The following is a 20,257-nucleotide window of genomic DNA, read 5'->3' as shown; positions in this document are numbered from 1 at the left end:
GCCCGGTCCCCTTCTCTTACAGACAACAATGACAGTAATAACGATTCTGTGAAATTGTAGACCCAGTCTTCAAGTCTAGGGATGAAATGAACATACTGATGAAGTCCCCCAGAAGATGGGCAAATTGAGATTTTTGTGGGCTTCTTTTTTAAAAGTACAAAATTACACGTACACATATAAGTAGAGAACCACAGAAAGCCCAGGCAGGTGAGGGGCTTTGAAGCTCATCTTCTCCGGTTTCATTGTTACCCCATCTCTGCTCTCAGCTCTAGGTCCCCTAACGTCCTGTCTCATATACCGCAGAGTCCTGATCTGTTGGAACACTAGAGGCTCTTAGCTAGACTGTGACCTCAGATGGGGCCCTTGTAAAGCCCTCCCCCATGTCTGCTGAGTGACCAAGTAAATTCTTCCATTCCTACTAACTGTTAAGTGAATCACAGGCCAGACCCACACTGCGCTCCACTAGGGGACGCCCAACACCAACCAGAGGCTGGGATTTCAGGTTCTAAGGGGGCTGGGGACCTGAACTTCTCGGTCCTGAGGAGAATGGATTGGAGGTCCTGAGTTCTGGGGGAGGAGGAGTCTTGGGGCCTGGACTCCTGGGGTCCTGAAGGGAGTGGGACTGGGGTTGGGAGCCTGAGAAAGGAAGGCGGAGTCTGGGAGGTACAGCAGGATTGGTTGGAAGCAGAACTGGCCTGGGCAGTGGTTTGGTTTGGCTTGAGTCTGTGGGAAACAAGTGGACAGAGCAGGGATTGTTCCTCCAGGGTTCCCCCCTCCCCATCACCCATTGGGCTTGGCAGCCTCAGCTCTTCCCAGGCCCTGGGGACTTGGGGGCGTTTCTCACAACCCTTCCCCAAGGCCCCTGTTTTCTGCTAGATTCACAGCTGCCCAGCCCCAGAACCTGGGAAAACTGCCCCAAGAGTACTGAAAAGGCTGGCTGGAAGTTTATGCCAAGTCTGTTGGGAGAATAGAGGCCCCGCATCCTCAGAGGCCAATAGCCCCGCGCATAGGACTTGGCGGCCCAGGACCACTCTCTACTCCCTCCAGATGCAGGAGTCCAGGCTCTTAGCCCATCTAACCATGTGCCCCAGCACTGTCCTCTCTCAGACTGCAGGGCCTCTGCTCTTATTTGCACCCTGTGCTTTTGGCCTGTAATCCCCCACTGCCCAGATACCCTCTTCCATCTGCTCAGACCTGGGAGCCAAGTGAGTACTCCCCTCCCGCTCCTTGCCATCAACAGTAGTCCTTACCACACTGCATTGTGACGCATGCCCTGTGACCAGCCCAGCTGGGTCCTCTAGAGGGCTCTCCCCGTGCCCCAACCCAAGGTGGCCGCCCCCAGACCTTGAACTCACTTCCTCTCCTTTTCTTCATGGCCCGCATTGCTGTCTCAAGTTATCTTATCCATGGGTCCTCTTGTTCATCCTCTGCCTTCCACCCCCTCAGCCTCTCTATGTGTGGCTCAGGATGGATCAGAGCTCCTGGCCCTGAGTAGGAGCTCAGGAAGTGTTATTACTATTGCTAATAAGAAGAGAACAGCTAAAAAGCATACCACAAAACGGTAATCAATAAAACCATGTGATGGACTTCCCTGGTGACGCAGTGGTTGGGAATCCGCCCGCCAATGCAGGGGACACGGGTTCAAGCCCTGGTCCAGGAAGATCCCACATGCTGCGGAGCAGCTAAGCCCGTGCGCCACACCTGCTGAGCCTGCGCTCTAGAGCCCACGAGCCACAACTACTGAAGCCCGCACACCTAGAGCCTGTGCTCCGCAGTGAAGAGTAGCCCCTGCTCACCACAACTAGAGAAAGCCCACGCACAACGAAGACTCAACGCGGGCAAAAATAAATTAAAACAAACAAAAAACGTGTGAAACTGGGTCAGGACCCAATCAGTACGTTTTTGCGGGGGTCTTGTGAGGGCAGGTCTTTTCCCTGCTGTGTCTCCAGCACCTGGTTGTGTCTCAATAAATACACGTGGGACAAATGTATAGGAACTGGCACAGAGCACAGCGTTTACAGTTCTGTCCTCTCGGGTCTCAGCCAACCTGGGCGCTGCCTTGCCACGCTCAGCAATGACTCATGGGCACCGCTCTCCCCTCTGCCACAGGGCCACTGGACACCTCACTGCGATGGCACATTCAAAGTGTCAGCCCAGGACCCGGACATGGCCAGAGTCCACTGCAGATTAGCTATATCCATTTATCATTTTATAAATGAGAAAGCCGGGAGTTCCCTGGTGGTCCAGTGGTTAAGACTCTGTGCTTCCACTTCAGGGGGCATGGGTTCGATCCCTGGTCAGGGAATGACCACGCATGCCACATAGTGTGGCCAAAAAAAAAAAAAGAAGAGAAAGCCAGACCTTGGTGAAAGGCAGTCTCCAATTATTGTTGTTATGATTATTCATTATTATTATTCACCTCTTTATTCCCATTGACCAGGTTAGGGCGATATACATAGAATAGACACTCAATAAATGTTGGCTGGACAGCATCAGATCCTCCATCTTGACCTTGAGGTCTCAGAAAAGCAACCATATCCGGAAGAATAAACTTGGCTTTTTTTTTTTTTATTATTGATAAGAAGTCAGGCTAGAGTTGGGAGCAGGACGCTGAGAGTTGCTAGGAAGTGGGATGGGGTATAGATCAGGGGACCCAAGGGGTTGCTGGGTCTCCCCCCGAGATTGGGGGCCCAGCTGTTAATGTTCTCCCTTCAGCAGAGAAATGACCTGGTCAGTAAAAATCCCTGCATAGGTGGTCACAGCTGCCGTGCTTTTGCTGTATATGTCCCTGGGGAGAAAGGACAGAAGGGCTGAGGAGGAGGGGCTGGGGGCTGGGACTCCTGGGTCTGAGGGAGGAGGGGCTGGGGCCCAGAATCATGTGTCCTGTGGGAAAACGTGGCTAGAACCCAAACTCCTGGATCCCTAAGTAGGACAGGGCTGGCATCTCAGAATCCCAGGTTCTACTGGGACTAGGGGCTGGGAGCTGAGATCTCTGGGCCTTGAGATACCAGGTCCAGGTTTGAACCTGGACTCCTGAGTCTGAGGGAGAAGGGGCTGGGGGCTGGGAGTCCCTGTTCCTGGGGTGGGGGTGGGAGGCGGGTGATACCTGATTTTCTCATCCATGGCGGGCAAGTATGTCTTCTTGTACAGGTTGTGGGCAGCTGCCTTGGCTAGATCCCAGTAACCTAAGAGTGATTCCTGCACCTTGGTGAGCACGGCAGGGCTGGCAGTCTCTTCCTGCTGGGTCACAGGGTCGCCCTGGACCTCTGCAGGAGGAGAGTGAGTTAGGGGAGCTGAGGGGCCTGCAGCAGCGGGAGAATGAGGCGGGGAAGGAGAGGAATGGGCAGGGGCAGGGCCAGACAAGAATTGGGCTGGGAAGATGCTTGGGGCTTATCCCTCCCCTCATAACCCCTCCTCTCCTACTGACCACACTCACCGAATCCCAACACCAGGAGGATGAGAAACAGAGCCAGGAAGTATCGGGTGCCCATGGTGTCAGGAGACCTGGAATGCTGAGGAGGGTGTGGGACAGGGCCACAGGAGGTGTCTAATCCTAGGGTCCCCTGCGCTCAGGGATACCAGCCTGGGACCCCCTCTCCCCTTCCCCCCCACCTGAGTCAAACCCCTAATGGCTTGACTTGGTTGGCTTGGGCCTCACTTCCTAACATTCTCTGATGCTACTCCCGATGGCTGATTGTAACATCTTAATTTTTTTTTTTTTTTTTGGCAGCCCTGTGCTCTTGCAGGATCTTAGTTCCCCGACCAGGAATTGAAACCCGGCCGCAGAAGTGAAAGCCCCGAGTCCTCACCGCTGGACTGGCAGGGAATACTCTAAATTCCACGATTCTATCACTGGAATCTAATATCTTGACTCTTGCAGTTTCTGCTCTAACAATCTTGGCCACCTCCTGCAGTCCCCCACCCGCCATGTCCCTCTCTTACCGGACTCTGGCAGGCTGTCCTCACCAGCTCCAATCAGGCAGAGAAAGGCTTTATAGCGCTTGAGGTCCACCCCTTCACAGCCACCACCCCGACCTCAACGCCTAGGCCAAAGTCCTGGCCAACAGAACTGCTTGTGGGGGGTGGGGGGGAGGCTGCGGGCAGAGAGGGCAGTGACATCCCTGAGGTCAAGCCACAGGAAGCCTCCACTCTGAACATTCACCGCTGAGAGAGACAGGCCGGGTGGGGAGCGTGGAGGCGATGGGGGCTCTGGGTGCCCGCCAGGCATGAGGCCTGGGGTCTCCATCCCGTGCGAGGTGAACGCAGAGCGCTGAAGGAGGGGCCGCTGGGGGGGCTTGTTAACCCTGCCTGGTCTCCAGCCTTCACCCTCCACCCCAAACTGAGAAGCCTGAGGTCTTCTGCGCCGCCCACAAGCCTGCAGTGGTGGGTCTCAACACTGGGGGAGCAGGGTCATTCCCCCCCCACCGGCCCCCACTCCTTCCCCCGCCCCCACTGTCGCTCCCCTGCCACGTGTGTCACTTCGTGTTGTCACTTCCTCTACTCCTTAACCTCCGGGGGGCAGATGGGGTGGGGTTATCTCTGGCAGCATCCGGGAGGGACTGGGACAGGGACAGAGGAGAACTTCTTTATTGCAGAGGCTGTGAACACTTTAATCCCAGTAGCTGTCCCTGCAGAGCAGCTGGGGACACAGGTCGTAGGCCTTGTTCAGGAGGCTGTCCTTGGAGCTGTGGAGCCAGGCCTGGGTGTGGGAACCCAGGTCCCCCAGGTGGTCATCATAGAAGGTCTGCACAAAGCCCTGGAAGGCCCTGGGGCCCCTGTGGACATCACAGTGGAGAGTCCAGCTACCCCCCGAGACTTCTGCCCCATTGACCCCTTCCTCCCTCTGACCCAGGAGTCCCTGCTCTCACCTCTTACCCTCTACCCCTCTGGGACCCAGGGGTCACAGCCCTGCCCCCGCCCTGTCCTGCTCCCTGGGAACCCATGAGTTCCGGCCCTGCCCCTCCTCCCTCAGACTCAGGCCCCCAGCCCTGTTCTGTGCACACGCACCAGAACCACTGCCAGCTCTCTCTTGTCCTGGTCACGAGCGACTCCATCCACTCCTTCATCTTGCCCGGAACCAGGCTCCAGGAACTACTGGCCGGCTCTGGCGAGGGGCTCGAGGTTCCCCCAGGCCCTTCTTGCTGACATGCTAGATGGGATCAGAGGGCAACTTGGGACGGCTGGGACCCCAGAACCCTTCCATCTCCTTTTCCCTCCATGCTCACCGTCACCGTGGCTCCTGGTGGCCCCTTGCCGGTCCTCTCATCGCCTTCTATGTCCCTCTTGCCCCTCGCCCCCCTTCAGCCAGCGGTCATCTCCTTTCACCATCTGTGCCCGGGAGCCCCGTCACCCCTGCGTCTGCCTGGGGTTTCCTCCCTCAGTCTGTAACGCCGCCTCTCTGCCCCCTGCCCCGCTCCTGATGCCTCCCTCACTTCCTGATCTTGCCGCCCCCTCCGTCCTCCTGTGACTCCCGCACGTTTTGAACAACCTCCGCAGGCAGTGAAGGATGTCCCCGGGGATGGAGGTTGGCAAGGCCATATGTCAGGCTGGCGGGCCAGGGGTTCTGCCAGGAATCACACACACCTGTCTGTCCAGCACCCATGCACCTGGGCAAAGCCTCACCTACAGAGACCAGCCATCACACGGGTACACGGGTACACATGTGTACAGAGGCACCCATGTGACCTGTGGAGTGCCCTTGGCCAATGACTTAACCTCTTCAAGACTCAGTTTCCTCTTCTGTAGAATGGGATAATGGCAGGTCCTAGCTTATAGGGTTATTGTGAGAGTTAGGGGTTAACATGTAGAAGGCACTTGCACCGGTTTCCTGCACATCGGATGCACTGCATATATATATATACACACAATTTAAATACATGTGCAGAACCCAGACATACTCACACACCAGTACACACAGATACCCTTCCACATGCCCAGACTGTCAAATCTTTTGCATAAATACCCCCTAAAGACACACATGTGCGCACAAGCATACAAATGCATGTTCACAGACTTAACATGTTTACCATGACTGCATACTCGTCTGCTGACACACGCACAAATGCATATCCACGATCACTGTCATCTGTACCAACCCCGTGTACACTGTTCACTCATGGCCGCCCGTGACACACACCCCCAGACACACACGCGCATCTGCACGCCTCACAGCCGGTCACACTCACACCCCATGCTGCATCGGGGTCCCCACACCCGCCCACCTACTCCTCCTCACCCACGACACAGGCCAGGACCAGGACGCAGAAGCAGAGGGAGGACAGGGCCCGGGACCTGCATCCAGGGAACAACATTTCTGGGGGCCTCTGTCCCTCTGTCCTTCTGTGCTCAGCTCTCTGAGCTGGGGGAGGGGGAGGCTGCGCTGAGCAGAGCCCTCCCCTGGCCGCCTCCCCACGCCCCTTGGCAGGGACTTCAGATAGAGAGGGGCCCAGGTGACGGTGATGATCCGAGGCCATGCCCGCCCCTGCTGGCCTTCTTCCTTTCTCCTTCCTATCCTCCCACCACCCTAAACTGACAGGGGAAGATTAGCCTCCTGTGCTGAACTGGGTTCACATTCTGGCTCCACCTCGTGTGACAGCCCCTCTTTTGGGCCTCAGTTCCCTCCTCCGTAAAATGGGCTCACAGTCCATACTTTAGGACGTTAATTAAATGATGTGAGAACAAGGGAAATTCTTTTTTTTTTTTTTTTGGCTGCATTGGGTTTTCGTTGCTGACGCAGTCTTTCTCTAGTTGCGGCGAGCAGGGGCTACTCTTCGTTGTGGTTCGCGGGCTTCTCATTGCGGTCGCTTCTTTTGTTGTGGAGCACGGGCTCTAGGTGCGCAGGCTTCAGTAGTTGTAGCACATGGGCTCGGTAGTTGTGGCACACGGGTTTCGTTGCTCCGCAGCATGTGGGATCTTCCCAGACCAGGGATCGAACCCGTGTCCCCTGCATTGGCAGGTGGATTCTTAACCACTGCGCCACCAGGGAAGTCCTCAAGGGAAATTCTTAATGTGGAGTCTGGCAACACAAGTGCTCACAGATCAGACCTGTTTATCATTATTTCTTTTGTCTCTGAGATCCGTTGGCCACTGGACTACAGGGCCAGACACACCTTCACTGCGTGACCAGGGCAAATACATTCACTTCTCTGGGCTCAGTGTTTTCATCTGTAAAATGGGGATGGTAGTAAGTGCCTACCTCCCAGAGTCCACATGAAGGCTGGGTGAGGCCCTGTGAGGGAGAGATTAGTGAGAGGTTGTCAACATCAGGCTTGGGCCAAACACCAGCCAGAAAGAAAATGAGCCTTTTTCTCCCAGAGGACCCAGCCATGAGCCGGGGTGCACAGTTTAGCCAGGGAACCATGGGCTGGCTTCCTTGCTCTAAGGTTGCCAGATAAAATACAGGACGCCCTGTGATATTTGAATGTCAGATAAATAATGAATCTTTTTTAATTAATTGATTTATTTTAAAAAATTGGGGGGGGGGGCATGCACAGCATGCAGCATCTTATTTCCCCAACCAGGGATTGAACCTGTGCCCCCGCAGTGGAAGCACAGAGTCCTAACCATTGGACCGCCAGGGAAGTCCCATGAATCTTTTTTTAGTCTAAGTATGTCCCATGCAATATTTGGGAATTATACTCTTATTTATGTGTTGTGAATCTGAAATTCAAATCTAACTAGGCATTCTATATACTTTTTCAATATTTATTTTTTTATTTATTTTTGCCTGCCTTGGGTTTTAGTTGCGGCGCGCGGCATCTGTCATGGCGGCACGCGGGCTTTTAGTTGCCCTGCAGCACGTGGGATCTTAGTTCCCCGACCAGGGATCGAACCCTCATCCTCTGCATTGGAAGGCGGATTCTTAACCACTAGACTACCAGGGAAGTCCCACGTCCCATATTTTTATGTGGTGAATCTGACAACCCCACTTTGGCCACAACCTGGATGATTGTACAGGACAAATCCAGAGGCTTCCAGAAGAATGCTGTCCATTCCAATGGCCCCAGCGTGGGCTCTAGCACACAGTAGTTGCTCAACGAATGCTCCCTGGAGTTCCTCACTGACACTAATCAGCAAAATAAAATCTCCTGGAGTTTCTGTTTGGGATGCTGAAAACATTCTGCAAATGGATAGTGGTAATGGTTGCACAAGATTATGAATGTAGTCAATGCCACTGAACCGTACACCTAAAAGTGGTTAAAATGGTAAACTTGATGTTATGTATTTTACCATAATAACAAAAGAAAAAGGAGACACCCACTTTGCATGGTGTTAGGAGAAGCAGCATGGTGTTGGGTTCACAGTCCGGCTCCACCTCCTTCCTGCTGTGTGACCTGGTGTATGTTGCTTGATGTCTCTGGGCCTGTTTCTCCGTCCAGGAACCAGAGTCACGTTCCTACACAGGAGAGTAAAGCAGGTCGTTTACCTAAAGTGCCTCGAGCAACAGGAGACGTGCAGCAGAGCCGTGCTGCCAGCGCCAGCCGCTATTCATTAAGCTTGTGTTTCCCGCGCGCTCACTACACAGCAGATGCCGCCGCAAGGCTTCAGCGCATGAATTCACTGAAAACGTCAGACCTTATGAAGTGGGCATCTTTTTCATTCCCATTTTACGTATAAGGAAACTGAGGCTGTGGGGGTGGGGCTCCCCAGCCACCAAGTGGTGAATCTGAACCCAGCCCTTTCATACTTCGCTAGCCGTTTCTGGCTAGCTAAGCCAGAAACGACCTCTGCCCTCACCTCCCCACCCCGATTCTAGAGGGCAAGAAAGAAGCTGAAGCAGGGCCAGGGTTGGGTGGGCCCGGGGGAGGGGGGAAAAGGCCTCTGACCCTGCCCTGGCTCCAAGGTCAGCATGAGCTGTTTGCTGCTTGCAGTGTTTGCCCATCTGTTATCCAGGGCAGGAATGGGCTGAAGGTCGTTCGGGGTGGACCTCAGAGGCAGCTCAAAAACAACAGCAGTTGGGAGGTGGGGGCAGAGAGGTCACAAGGAGGGACTGGGGGCTGGGAGCGGTGGGCCTTGAGACCCCAGCATGTGTGTCTGGGGACAGGTAGCATCTCGGAGCCTGCACCTCTGTGTCCACAAGATCGTCAGTCCCACCACCAGACTCCCAAATCACTCTCTCCACGCCAGGGTCCCTGCTTCAGTCTGGACCCCATCCCCTCTCCCCTGAATCCCTGCAGCCACCTCCCTTCCAGCATCCCTCACCACTCACCTCCCTGGCTGCTCTGGGCTGTGGCAGAGAAGTCGGGGGGGTGGAAGACAGGTTGCTCTGTCCCCTCATTTATCTCTTCTTTCTGCCTTTGTCTGGAAGATCTCCATTCATTTTTTAAAAATTGAGATATTCAAAAAAACCCAAACAACAACAACGAAAAATTGAGATGTTCACATACCATAATTGTCACCCTTTGAAGGTGTACAATTCAATGATTGTTGGTATATTTGCAAAGTCTGCAACCATCACCACTACCTAATTGCAGAACATTTCATCACCCCAAGAGGGAACCCCACACCCTTTAACCCTCACTCCCATCCGCTTCTCCCCAAGGCAGGGCAACCACTAATCAGCTTTCTGTCTCTATAGATTACCCAGTTCTGGACATTACATATGAATAGAGTCATATAACATGTGGTCTTGGGGCTTCCCTGGTGGCGCAGTGGTTAAGAATCCACCTGCCAATGCAGGGGACACCATAAGGATCTGACTTACATACATCATGAAATGATTATCACAAGTTTATTAAACATCCATCATTTCGTATAGATACAAAATTAAAGAAATACAAAAAAAATTTTTGTGATGAGAACTCTTAGGATTTACTCTCATAATAACTTTCATATAACACACAGCAGTTTTTTTAAAATTTTAAAAACTCCCAAGGTGATTCCTTTTTTAAAATATTAATTAATTAATTAATTAATTTATGGCTGCGTTGGGTCTCGGTTGCTGCACGCAGGCTTTCTCTAGTTGCAGTGATGGGGGGCTACTCTTCATTGTGGTGTGTGGGCTTCTCACTGCAGTGGCTTCTCTTGTTGCAGAGCATGGGCTCTAGAGCACAGGCTCAGTAGTTGTGCCGCATGGGCTTAGTTGCTCTGCGGCATGTGGGATCTTCCCGGACCAGGGCACGAACCCGTGTCCCATGCATCGGCAGGCGGACTCTCAACCACTGTGCCACCAGGGAAGCCCCTTGTTTTTTAAATAAATTTGTTTATTTTATTTATTCTGGGCTGTGTTGGGTCTTTGTTGCTGTGCCCAGGCTTTCTCTAGTTGCGGCAAGAGGGTCTACTCTTCGTTGTGGTGCGCGGGCCTCTCATTGCGGAGCACAGGCTCTAGGCACGCAAGCTTCAGTAGTTGGGGCGCACGGGCTCCGTAGTTGTGGCTCACGGGCTTAGTTCCTCCACGGCATGTGGGATCTTCCCAGACCAGGGCTCGAACCCGTGTCCCCTGCATTAGCAGGCGGATTCTTAACCACTGTGCCACCAGGGAAGCCCCCCTGTGTGTCTTTTGAGTCTTTAACCTGAGCGATGTTTTGGAATTTAGGAAAATGCTTGGGAAATCATTTGATTGGTTCCAAGGTGGAAAAAAAAAAAAATTGACCAAGTTAAAAGTTAGCAATTTTGAACTTTTTTTTTTTGGCTGCACCGCTTGGCATGCGGGATCTTATAGTTCCCCGACCAGGGATCGAACCCGCTCCCCCTGCGTTGGAAGGTCCAGCCTTAACCACTGAACCTTCAGGGAAGTCCAAAAGTTAGTATTTTTTAAAATGAAATTGCTACAGAATATACCCACATACTAACTAGCCAACAGCAGTGTGACTCCTCATAGGAATTATATATAATAAGGGACGTGGGTGCATTTTAATATGCTGGATGTAATGCCAGTGGGGCCTGGGGCCAGGTGTGTGTGCATAGCTGTAGCCCATATGATAGGCAGGGTGATTCGGCAGGGGAGGAAATCAGTCAGGATGTGGCCCCAGGATCCCCACCTGGGTTCAAATCCCGTCTCTAATCACTTTGGGCTTTGGGATGTCTGACAAGTGACTTTAGCCTTCTGTGCCTCAGTTTCTTCCTTTGTAAAGTAGGAGCAGTGACAGTATCTGCCTCAGACGGGTTTTGTGAAACTGCCACATTTAGTTTAGGTTTTGTTTTGTTTCTGATTTAGCATACTTGTTTCACCTAATTTTTAAAAAAATTTATTTATTTATTTTTGGCTCGGTTGGGTCTTCTTTGCTGCACGCAGGCTTTCTCTAGTTGCGGTGAGCGGGGGCTACTCTTCGTTGCAGTGCATGGGCTTCTCATTGCTGTGGCTTCTGTTGTTGTGGAGCGTGGGTTTTAAGTGCGTGGGCTTCAGTAGTTGTGGCGTGCAGCCTCAGTAGTTGTGGCACACGTGCTTAGTTGCTCCACGGCATGTGGGATCTTCCCGGACCAGGGATCGAACCCGTGTCCCCTGCACTGGCAGGCGGATTCTTAACCACTGCGCCACCAGGGAAGCCCCAAGACCACATGTTATATGATTCCATTCATATGTAATGTCCAGAATTGGGAAATCTATAGAGACAGAAAGCTGATTAGTGGTTGCCCTGCCTTGGGGAGAAGGGGATGGGAGTGAGGGTTAAAGGGTGTGGGGTTTCCTTTCTGGGTGATGAAATGTTCTGGAATTAGATAGTGGTGATGGTTGCAAACTTTGCAAATATACCAACAATCATCGAATTGTACACCTTCAAAGGGTGACAATTATGGTATGTGAGTCTCAATTTGTTGTTGTTTGTTTTGTTTTTTGAATATCTCAATTTCGTTGCGTTAAATATCTCAACGCAACTCGCTGCGTTGTCTTCACGACTTGACTCAACCACGTTACTTCTCTGATGATGGAAAGGAATCTGATGCGGCCTGGGGCCGCCTGGGCTGGGGCTGGGAGTGCCCAAAAGAGGGTCAAGTGTGCAAAAATTTTCAAAATGGAAGCCCTTTAGGATGAGATTCCAGGGATGGGAAAGGAGATCCTTGAATGTGTTTCTGGGGGTCATGGTGTTAGAATGCGGCGAGGGGTACCAGAACCCCCAGATCAGGCTCAAGATGCTGAGAATTGCCTTGCTCTCAGCACCGGACTGGTCCCCCGCCCTTTCAAGGCCGTAAAAGCAAGCCAGCCAATCCCGGAGGAGCAAGACTGAAGACGTCATCGGTTGCTAGGGCTCCCCTGGGCAGATTGCCACCCACTGGACTAGCCTTTAGGGAACGCTGAAACTCAGCTGGGCGGGTAGAGATGGGGGCAATTGGGGGATGACATGGGAACCAGGGCACAGAAGGGGCCCCAGAGTTCCCAAGGGTCATCTAAGCCTGTGCCCCAGGCCCATGACAGCGTCACTCTTCCAAATCTCAAACTCTCAGTGTCCCATCCCACTTTAACCTCCCAAAACCACAAAGAGAGCCACCGTCACGACCAGGAGGGACAGAAGGAGCCTTGTGGTGGGGTGGGGCCAGAGAGGCACTCCGAATGTTCCTTCCTGGGCACTGAGGCCGGCTTGGGTGGCCTGGCCCGGGACCTTTTTGAGGCGGGGGGTGGGGGGTAGGGGGGTGGTCAAGTTAATCTCCCTCACCCTAAGCCTCACCTGGCCACGTGCCTCCCTGTGCCCACCCACCTCTCTTCCGTCACCCCTCCATCGTGGTGGTGGGGACCAGGTGGGGCACAGGGCTGAAGCCTTAGGCCCAAAGCGTCTTGCTCTTCAGCACCTGCACCTCCAACTTTCCCTGACTGTTGGGGACCCCCAGCTGCCAGAGTCCCTTCCCCACTCAGGGGACAGCCTTCCCCTCTCCCTGTGCCCTCTTCCCTTATGGGTCTTCATACCTTTCTCCCAGCCTCAGTGGGTGTCTCTCGGTAACCCTCAATAACTCCCTAACTCAATTCACACTGTGTCCCCAGGCCACCTCTACCGTCCCCTCCCCCTTCTCAGCAGGCCTCTTCAGCTCAGGGGAATCTGGGGTCACACAGTCTGCCTCCACACTCCTGCCCACCCCATGCCACCTCCAACGTCACTCTCATACTAGCTCTTCTATTCCCCCACCTTTCTGCCTCTGGGAGACTCCCAAACCTCCCTGGATGCTCTCTGGGGTCTCTATTCCCCCAATCTATCTCCCTTTTGGACAGAGGTCTTTTTTTTTAATTTAATTTAATTTTTATTTTTGGCTGCCTTGGGTCTTCGTTGCTGTGCGTGGGCTTTCTCTAGTTGCAGCGAGTGGGGTCTACTCTTCGTTGCAGTGTGTGGGCTTCTCACTGCGGTGACTTCTCTTGTGGGGCACGGGCTCTAGGCACATGGACTTCAGTAGTTGTGGCGTGTGGGCTCAGTAGTTGTGGCTCAGTAGTTGTGGCTCATGGGCTATAGAGCGCAGGCTCAGTAGCTGTGGCTCACGGGCTTAGTTGCTCCGCAGCATGTGGGATCTTCCCGGACCAGGGCTCGAACCCATGGCCCCTGCACTGGCAGGCGTATTCTTTACCACTGAGCCACAAGGGAAGCCTGAGAGGTCTTTTCAACCTGTCAAAAGTGCAAAATCTCAGTTGCCAGGCTCCCGATGTGTGCCCCTCCAACCACTCCACCAGAAACTCCCTTCTCTCTGCTTCTCTCTGCTTCCCCACTGTCCAAGCCTCCAGGGCCCCTGTAAACGCCCCATCTGCTCTTGTGCACCCTCTCTGGCCGCTCCGCACACCAAGCACCACCACCGCCCTTTCCTTCCACCACATCAATCCCTCAGGGCTGCCGTCCCCCTTCCTACCAGCTGCCTTTTTTTTTTGGCTGCATCGGGTCTTCGTTGCTGCACACAGGCTTTCTCTAGCTGTGGTGAGCAGGGGCTACTCTTCGTTGTGGTGCGCGGGCTTCTCATTGCGGTGGCTTCTCTTGTTGTGGAGCACTGGCTCTAGGCGCGCGGGCTTCAGTAGTTGTGGCTCGCGGGCTCTAGAGTGCAAGCTCAGTAGTTGTGGCACGCAGGCTCAGTAGTTGTGGTGCACGGGTTTAGTTGCTCTGCAGCATGTGGGATCTTCCCGGACCAGGGCTCGAACCCGTGTCCCCTGCATTGGCAGGCGGATTAGTTAACCACTGCACCACCAGAGAAGTCCCATCCCAGCTGCCTTTGACTGCTAATGAACCCTAGCCGCTGGGGGAGGGTGGCCCTGGCCCCAGACTCCAGGTTGGCTGGCCTCGTGTCCCCACACGCACGTATCAGCCTTGGGGTGAGGGGGATGGTTGTGAAAGGGAAGCACAGACACCACCCTGGCGGGATTGCAACAGCCCTCCGGCCAGCTCCATGCTGCCAATCCCTGTTGGCCCCTCAGCAGCCTTCCCAGACATCTGCTTCCTCTGTGAGCCCCCAGCGTTCCCCACACATCCCCCAAATGTCTCCTCTCCTCCTCACCCCACCCCACGAGACCAGAACGCCAACTTCAGTTTGCCAGTCTCAACCTCATGTCAGCTGTAGGAGTTTCTGTTTACAGATGGGGCAACTGGGGGGTAGCCAAGAACATTCAACGGCTCAGTGAGAGGCTCTAAGTGTCCTCCCCTTCTTTGTCCGTCATCTTCTCCCTCCCCTTCCTGGACTTCAGGCTGTCTCTCTGGATCCCTGCTGGGGTCAGCCTCCACCCCACAGCACCCCGTTCCAGCCTCCTTTCACAAAACTAACCGGGGTGGGGGGCTGCTGCAGTGAGGCGGGACACCCTCTCCGCTTAGCCGGCTTCATACCGAATTCAAGATTCAGATCTTCAAGTGGGCGATATGGCTGACGCCCCCGCCCTCACTGACATCTGGGAAACAGGTTCAGGGGACTTGGCCCCAGGTCCTGGGCACAGTGAGTCAGCAGAAACTTGGGTGGGACTAGGCCCCCTGCCTCTGAGCCCACAGATAACCTCCCCTCCTTCCTCGGCCCCAAGGGTGAATCATCTGGTGGGGGCGGGGGGGGGGGCTGATTCCACAAGGGCAAGCGAGGCAGCTTGGGCGAGGCTCGGGGTGCAGAGTGTGTTGGAGCCAAAGCAGGCAGAAGTCGGCCTGGGAGATACAAGTCCTGGCCCGTCCCTGTGATGGGAACCTTGTTCTGCTCCTCGGAGAACTGAGGACGTGAGAGGGGAGAGCGCCCGGCATCTCCAGGCTCCAGCCACGCTTCTCTGTGTGTCAATTTCCAAGTGGATTGTCCAGCCCTAAACGCCAAGGGGCCTGCTGCAGACCCTCGCAGAGTGTGCCTCTCTCGGCAGCCCGAACCCGGCAGCCTGAACCCAGCACCCGGTAGGCTCGTCAGGGTAGACCAGAGGCTAACCAACCAGCCGGAGGAGACAAGGAACAAGAATGAGGGGAGAAAGACAAATGCAACAAAATGGTGGCGAGGACAAACCCGGATGAAGAAGGGAAAAAAGAAATAAGCAGGACCAGGGGCAAGAGAAACTGGAGGAGGGAGAGAGAAAAGACAGAGGTGGAGGAAAAGAGGAAGCTGGAAAAACGAAGCCTCTCTGGGACAGCGGGATGGAGACAAAGCCCAGGAGAGGGAAGAAAGCCGAATTAGATTAGACAGGAGGGAGAATGAGAGAGGGGGAAAAAAAAAAGTGAAAATGGCTCACAATTAATGACAGCGATCTTAGGTCTTTTGAGTCACAGGCTATGAAGCAGGTATTGTGAAGCTGGGCCCCTGGAGGCTCAGAAAGGTTGCTCTTTAATTTTTAAAATATTAATGAATTCATTTTATTTTGGGCTGGTCTTCGTTGCTGCACGTGGGAGATCCCACTGTGGACCATGGGGCTCAGTTGCCCCACGGGCATGTGGGATCTTAGTTCTCCGACCAGGGATCGAACCCGCATCCCCTTAACCACTGGACCGCCAGGGAAATCCCTCAGGGGCGTTGCTTTTTTGCCCACAGTAGTCAGGGGCAACTGTAGGGTTTAACCCACCGGTGGATTGGTTCCAGAACCACATCTCAGAGACAGAAGGGTAAGAGAGGCAGGGAAGAGAGTGAGCAGAGATGGAAGAAAAAAGGAGACTCAGAAAGGGGCAGAAGGAAGCAAAGACAGACTTCGAAGAGACAAAGAAACAGACACACACAGGCAGAGGGGGCAGGACGGAGCGCTGCACGGCCGGTGTGGGGAAGGAACGAGAAACTGAGGCTTGAGCTGTGAGAAATCACACACGGACGCCCAGCAGCTGCCGTGAAGCTTGATGAAACTTTATTAAGCTAGGGCCCACCGGGAGGACAGCTGGGGCAGGGACAGGGCCTCCTGTAGGCTGGGGGGACGTGGGGCCAGCGCAGGAGCGGGCCTCCCAGGGGGATGCGCGGGCACTCAGTTATTCTCGATGGGCGCAGAGGTGGGGCCGGTGGCCATAGCCAACTGCACTTTCTCCACCAGCCCAGCCCACTGGCGCTGCATGTCTTCCACCAGAGGCTCGAACCAGCTCTTGAGGCGGGCCTGGAAGGCCTCCGCTTGCAGGCGCATCTGGCTGCCCTGCTCCTCCACCTTGGCGCGCACCTCCTCCAGCTGCTCGCGCATCTCCTCCAGGTGGTCCCGGGCCTGGGTGCCCATCTCCTCCATCCGCCCGCGCAGTTTCTGGTGCCAGGCCTCGGCGCGCTCCCTCAGCGTCTGGCTGGCCAGGGTTCCCACGGTGGCGGCCCGCACTCGGCCCTGCTCCACCAGGGGCCCAAGGCGCTCGCGGATGGCGCTCACGCTGCGCTCTGAGCCCTCGAGCGCCCCCGCGCGGTACACGACCAGGCGCTTCTGCAGGTCCTCGGCGTCGCGGAGCAGCCGTTTGCGCAGCTTGCGCAGGTGGGAGGCCAGGCGGCCACGCAGCTCGTCGGTGGTCTGGCCCATCAGGGCCTGCACCTCGCTGCGGTACTGCGCCACGCGACTGCGCACGTCCTCCATGTCAGAGGCCAGCCGGGCCTGCGCTGCCTGCAGCTCCTTGGACACACGGGCTTGCGTCTCCTGGGCTATGGGGCCCAGCTGCCCCTCCAGCTCCTCCCTATAGGCCTTTACCTCCTTCATGGTCTCGTCCATCAGCACCCTAAGGGGCGAGAAGGAGGGAGCATGGGCGTGAAGAGAGCGGAAGAGGGATCCTGAGCTAGAGACGGAGAGGAACACGCCAGAGACAGGAAGGGTCGAAAAACAGAATCAGAGAGGTAAAGCCAGGAGCTAAAAAGGGAAAGAAAGCAAGAAGTGAAGAGAGATCCAGACCACCAAGAGTTGGTGATGGGGACAGAAAGAAACCCAGACCACTGGAAGCTGAGGGTCTGGAACGCACTGCCTACCAGGAGGGTCAGGGGCCAAGGCAGGGGCACTCACGTCAGTTCCTGAATGACCTGGGTGCTGAGCAGTTCCTCCTGCACCTGGTCAGACAATGTCTGCACCCAGCGCAGGTAATCCCAGAAGCGGCCCAGCGCCTGCTCCCAGGGCTGGCTGCCCTGCCACCGGGGCCACTCCCGCCCCAGCTGCACCTCGGGCTCCGGCTCTGGCTCCACTTCCGCCTGGCATCCTGCACGGAGCAAGTTCACAGCAGTCAATGTCCTCCTCTGTCCCCTCCAGGCACACAGTACCTGGTACAGAGTGGGTGCTCCACAAAGGCTGGTGGGCTTCATCAGAGCACTGGTGGGCAGGGAGGAGGTGGAGGGACACCCAGCTTGTTTTAATCACTTGGCAAGCATTGATTGTGTGTTCCATGCACCGCCATGCTGGAGTGATGGAGAATAAAACTAATCACAGCTGACGCTTAACTACTGCTCACTACTTGCCCGACAGCAAAGGATTAGAAACGGTTACAACTCTCATTTTAAGGATGGGGAAGCTGAGGCTCAGAGCGAATAAAACAGCTGCTCAGAACGAATGAATGTCGGAGAGACCTCAGACCTGGGGAGATAGACCAGCAAAAGAGGGGACCCAGGGACGGGAAGAGGGCAAGGGGTACGGCTGAGGATGGGAGGCGGAGGGGCAAGGAACCTAAGCAAACCCCATCCCCATACCTGCCAGGAGCGTGATCACCAAGGCGACCCACAGAACCTTCATTTTCTGGCTTGCGATTGGCCAACCTGGGGGAGGGAGACATTGTCACTCAACAGCAGTGGGGACTCCTCCCACTCAGAGCCCCGCCCCATCAGGTCTCGGCCCTCAAAGCCTTGCACCCCATAGCTAATCCAATCATAAATAGTTACGAAGCGGCCTGGCCCCTTCATTGTCTATTTAATTCCCATTGTCTTCTCCTATCTCCCCATCCTCAGGCGGTCGCTGCCAAAAATTCTATCCCTCTCTCCCAGGGTTCAAATTCCACTCACCCCACCCTCCCCTCCACCCCGGAGTTCCCTGTGAGCCCCAACTGGACTTTCTAAGTTCCAACCTCGCATTCCTCATCGTACCTTCACATTCTAAGCTCCAACTTCACAGCTAAACGGTATCTTCCACATATTCGCTAATTTAATCCTCATTCAAAAGTCCTTCAACCGACGCTCTAGCTACCCTGCCGACACCCCTGGTCGCCGCCACCCCTGCGCCTCCCACGAACGGAGATCTTAGGATGATGGGGGCACTCAGTAGGTGCTCAATAAACGACAGTGACAATTGGTGGGCTCTTGCTATGGCTCGTCTGGTTTTCCTACAGGTCCAGCTGCTCCCCTGACCCCACCTTCCAGCCCAGACGGGATGCCCCTGCTGCCCCCCCTTCTTCTAGGTCCAGTCCCCTGCCTCTGGCCTCATCCCCTGCTCCTGCTTCTGTCCTGGCCCGGGCGTAGGACCGCCACCTCCTCCTCCCCCCACCCCGTGCACCCCCAGCCCATCCCCCACAGAAGCCCTGAGCTGGACTTTGCGCCCCCAGCTCTGCTTCTCACCCGTTCCCGGGGAATGGTGTCCTTCGCTTCCTCCGGGGCTGAGTAGGAGTCAGGGATCCCAGGTTCGTCCAGTTATAGGGCTCCCCCTGCCCCGCCCACTCCTCCAGATCTAGGGCAAGCTGGGCCAGCCCCTGTCAGGTCACGAGGTGGGCTCTCCTCCCCCTCCACACACAGCAGGGAGGTGGAGGGGGGTGGGGCTTGGAGGCTAGCAGCTCCCACTCCCAGCCTCCGTGAAAAGAGATGACATCTCACCCAGTAACTCAGGCGCCTTCCTCCATTCTGGTGGGTGGGTGAGTTGGGGGCAGGGTGCTGGGCATGGAAGGGGAAGCAGGCGGCTGCCCGGAACACCCATTCCCTGTTCCTCTCTTTTCCGGCGGATGGATGAATAGAATTTGAGGAAAGGGCTGGGGGCCCAAAATCCTGGGTCCGAGGAAGAAGCGGGGCTGCGGTCTGGGATTTCTGGGTTGGGGGAGAAAGGAGCTGGAGGCCCAGACAGAAATGGCATGGGAGTTCTGGGGACAGTGTAAGGCATCTGGTAACAGCCCAGGCTTTGAGAGTGAAACCTGGGTTTTAAGCCTAGCTCCCTCTTGGGCTGTGACCTGGGGCACGGGTGAATGCCTCTCTGAGTCCCCTTCCCCATTTGTGACTTGGAAATCCAGCATTTCTCCCCAACACAAGCATCGTGGATTCCAGGAATCGGCGCGTGTTGTAACTTCCGCAGGGCTTGAAGCATTCGTGTTGTGTTGCCTGGTTAGGACTGTGGACTCCGGAACCGAACTGTCCGGGCCTGAATCCAGGCTCTGCCGGTTGCCATCTGTGTGACCTTGAGCAAATGACCTAGCCTCTCTGAACATCCAGTTTCTTGGTCCACAAAACCGGGAAAACAGTTGCACCTAACACCGTCATTCGGCGAAGCAACAGGCTACTATATGTAGGAAGTACTGAGCAGTTCCTCGCAAACAGCAGGCCCTGAGTTGGAGTTAACTTCTGTGATGCGCCACAGTGGGCCCTTACTGTCCCCTCCCTCCTTAGCACCTCTGTGACATGAACGCCAGCTGTTACACAGATGGGAGACAACTGAGACAAGATTCAGGATTGAGGTGGATGGTAAAGCCACACTGGATGAACTGGAGGAGCTGGGATTCACTCCTGGTCCTTTGAGGGGTGGGAACATTGGATGCCATGGGGTCAGGGGAGGCTGGATGCCTGATCCCAGGAAGGGAGCCCCAGTGCCAGCCAGGCCCAGGCCTGTTGTTTGGGGCTCAGCTGGCGCTGGCAGGGAGCCGGTGGGGTGGTCTCTGGGCCCTGACAGCTCATCACGGGTCAGGTCGGCAGCCTCCCTCCCCAGTGTGAGAGGCGGGGTTTCGGCTCCTCTGTCTGGCGAGGGCTCAGGATGTGGGTCTGCCTGGAGCAGGAGTGACCGACTCTGAAC

General features: G+C 55.3%; 3 protein-coding genes and 2 long non-coding RNA genes across 6 annotated transcripts; all 5 read right to left on the bottom strand.

The window, feature by feature from the left end:
- Nucleotides 1–1,195, bottom strand: LOC141277158 (uncharacterized). Its single transcript, XR_012328016.1, has 3 exons — nucleotides 1,175–1,195; nucleotides 173–312; nucleotides 1–75 (listed from the first exon to the last, which is right to left on the bottom strand). It is a non-coding gene; the product is annotated as an uncharacterized lncRNA (long non-coding RNA).
- Nucleotides 1,196–2,431: 1,236 nt separating this feature from the next.
- Nucleotides 2,432–4,041, bottom strand: APOC2 (apolipoprotein C2). 2 transcript variants are annotated; one of them, XM_033845246.2, is made up of 4 exons: nucleotides 3,943–4,041; nucleotides 3,437–3,512; nucleotides 3,107–3,266; nucleotides 2,432–2,788 (listed from the first exon to the last, which is right to left on the bottom strand). In XM_033845246.2, exons 2-4 carry the CDS (start codon nucleotides 3,489–3,491, stop codon nucleotides 2,698–2,700), a joined length of 306 nt encoding a protein of 101 aa, XP_033701137.1. In that variant the 5' UTR covers nucleotides 3,492–3,512; nucleotides 3,943–4,041; the 3' UTR covers nucleotides 2,432–2,697. The 2 variants fall into 2 exon arrangements, with proteins under 2 accessions (XP_033701137.1, XP_073652953.1); XM_073796852.1 differs by lacking the exon at nucleotides 3,943–4,041 and adding an exon at nucleotides 3,810–3,905.
- A 568-nt stretch (nucleotides 4,042–4,609) lies between these two features.
- On the bottom strand, nucleotides 4,610–6,311 carry APOC4 (apolipoprotein C4). Its single transcript, XM_033846101.2, has 3 exons — nucleotides 6,236–6,311; nucleotides 5,008–5,149; nucleotides 4,610–4,775 (listed from the first exon to the last, which is right to left on the bottom strand). The coding sequence occupies exons 1-3, from the start codon at nucleotides 6,309–6,311 to the stop codon at nucleotides 4,610–4,612; spliced, it is 384 nt and encodes a 127-aa protein (XP_033701992.1).
- A 6,867-nt stretch (nucleotides 6,312–13,178) lies between these two features.
- LOC141277157 (uncharacterized) lies at nucleotides 13,179–14,904 on the bottom strand. The gene is made up of 3 exons (XR_012328015.1): nucleotides 14,659–14,904; nucleotides 13,759–14,050; nucleotides 13,179–13,520 (listed from the first exon to the last, which is right to left on the bottom strand). It is a non-coding gene; the product is annotated as an uncharacterized lncRNA (long non-coding RNA).
- A 1,257-nt stretch (nucleotides 14,905–16,161) lies between these two features.
- On the bottom strand, nucleotides 16,162–18,917 carry APOE (apolipoprotein E). The gene is made up of 4 exons (XM_033844362.2): nucleotides 18,826–18,917; nucleotides 17,968–18,033; nucleotides 17,294–17,483; nucleotides 16,162–17,015 (listed from the first exon to the last, which is right to left on the bottom strand). Exons 2-4 carry the CDS (start codon nucleotides 18,008–18,010, stop codon nucleotides 16,298–16,300), a joined length of 951 nt encoding a protein of 316 aa, XP_033700253.1. The 5' UTR covers nucleotides 18,011–18,033; nucleotides 18,826–18,917; the 3' UTR covers nucleotides 16,162–16,297.
- Nucleotides 18,918–20,257: the final 1,340 nt, after the last annotated feature.

The sequence above is a fragment of the Tursiops truncatus genome, chromosome 19 (assembly GCF_011762595.2).
Source record: "Tursiops truncatus isolate mTurTru1 chromosome 19, mTurTru1.mat.Y, whole genome shotgun sequence".
Taxonomy (NCBI): Eukaryota; Metazoa; Chordata; class Mammalia; order Artiodactyla; family Delphinidae; genus Tursiops; species Tursiops truncatus.
Note: the sequence above shows the minus strand (reverse complement) of the source record. Positions and strands in the feature narration are given on the sequence as shown.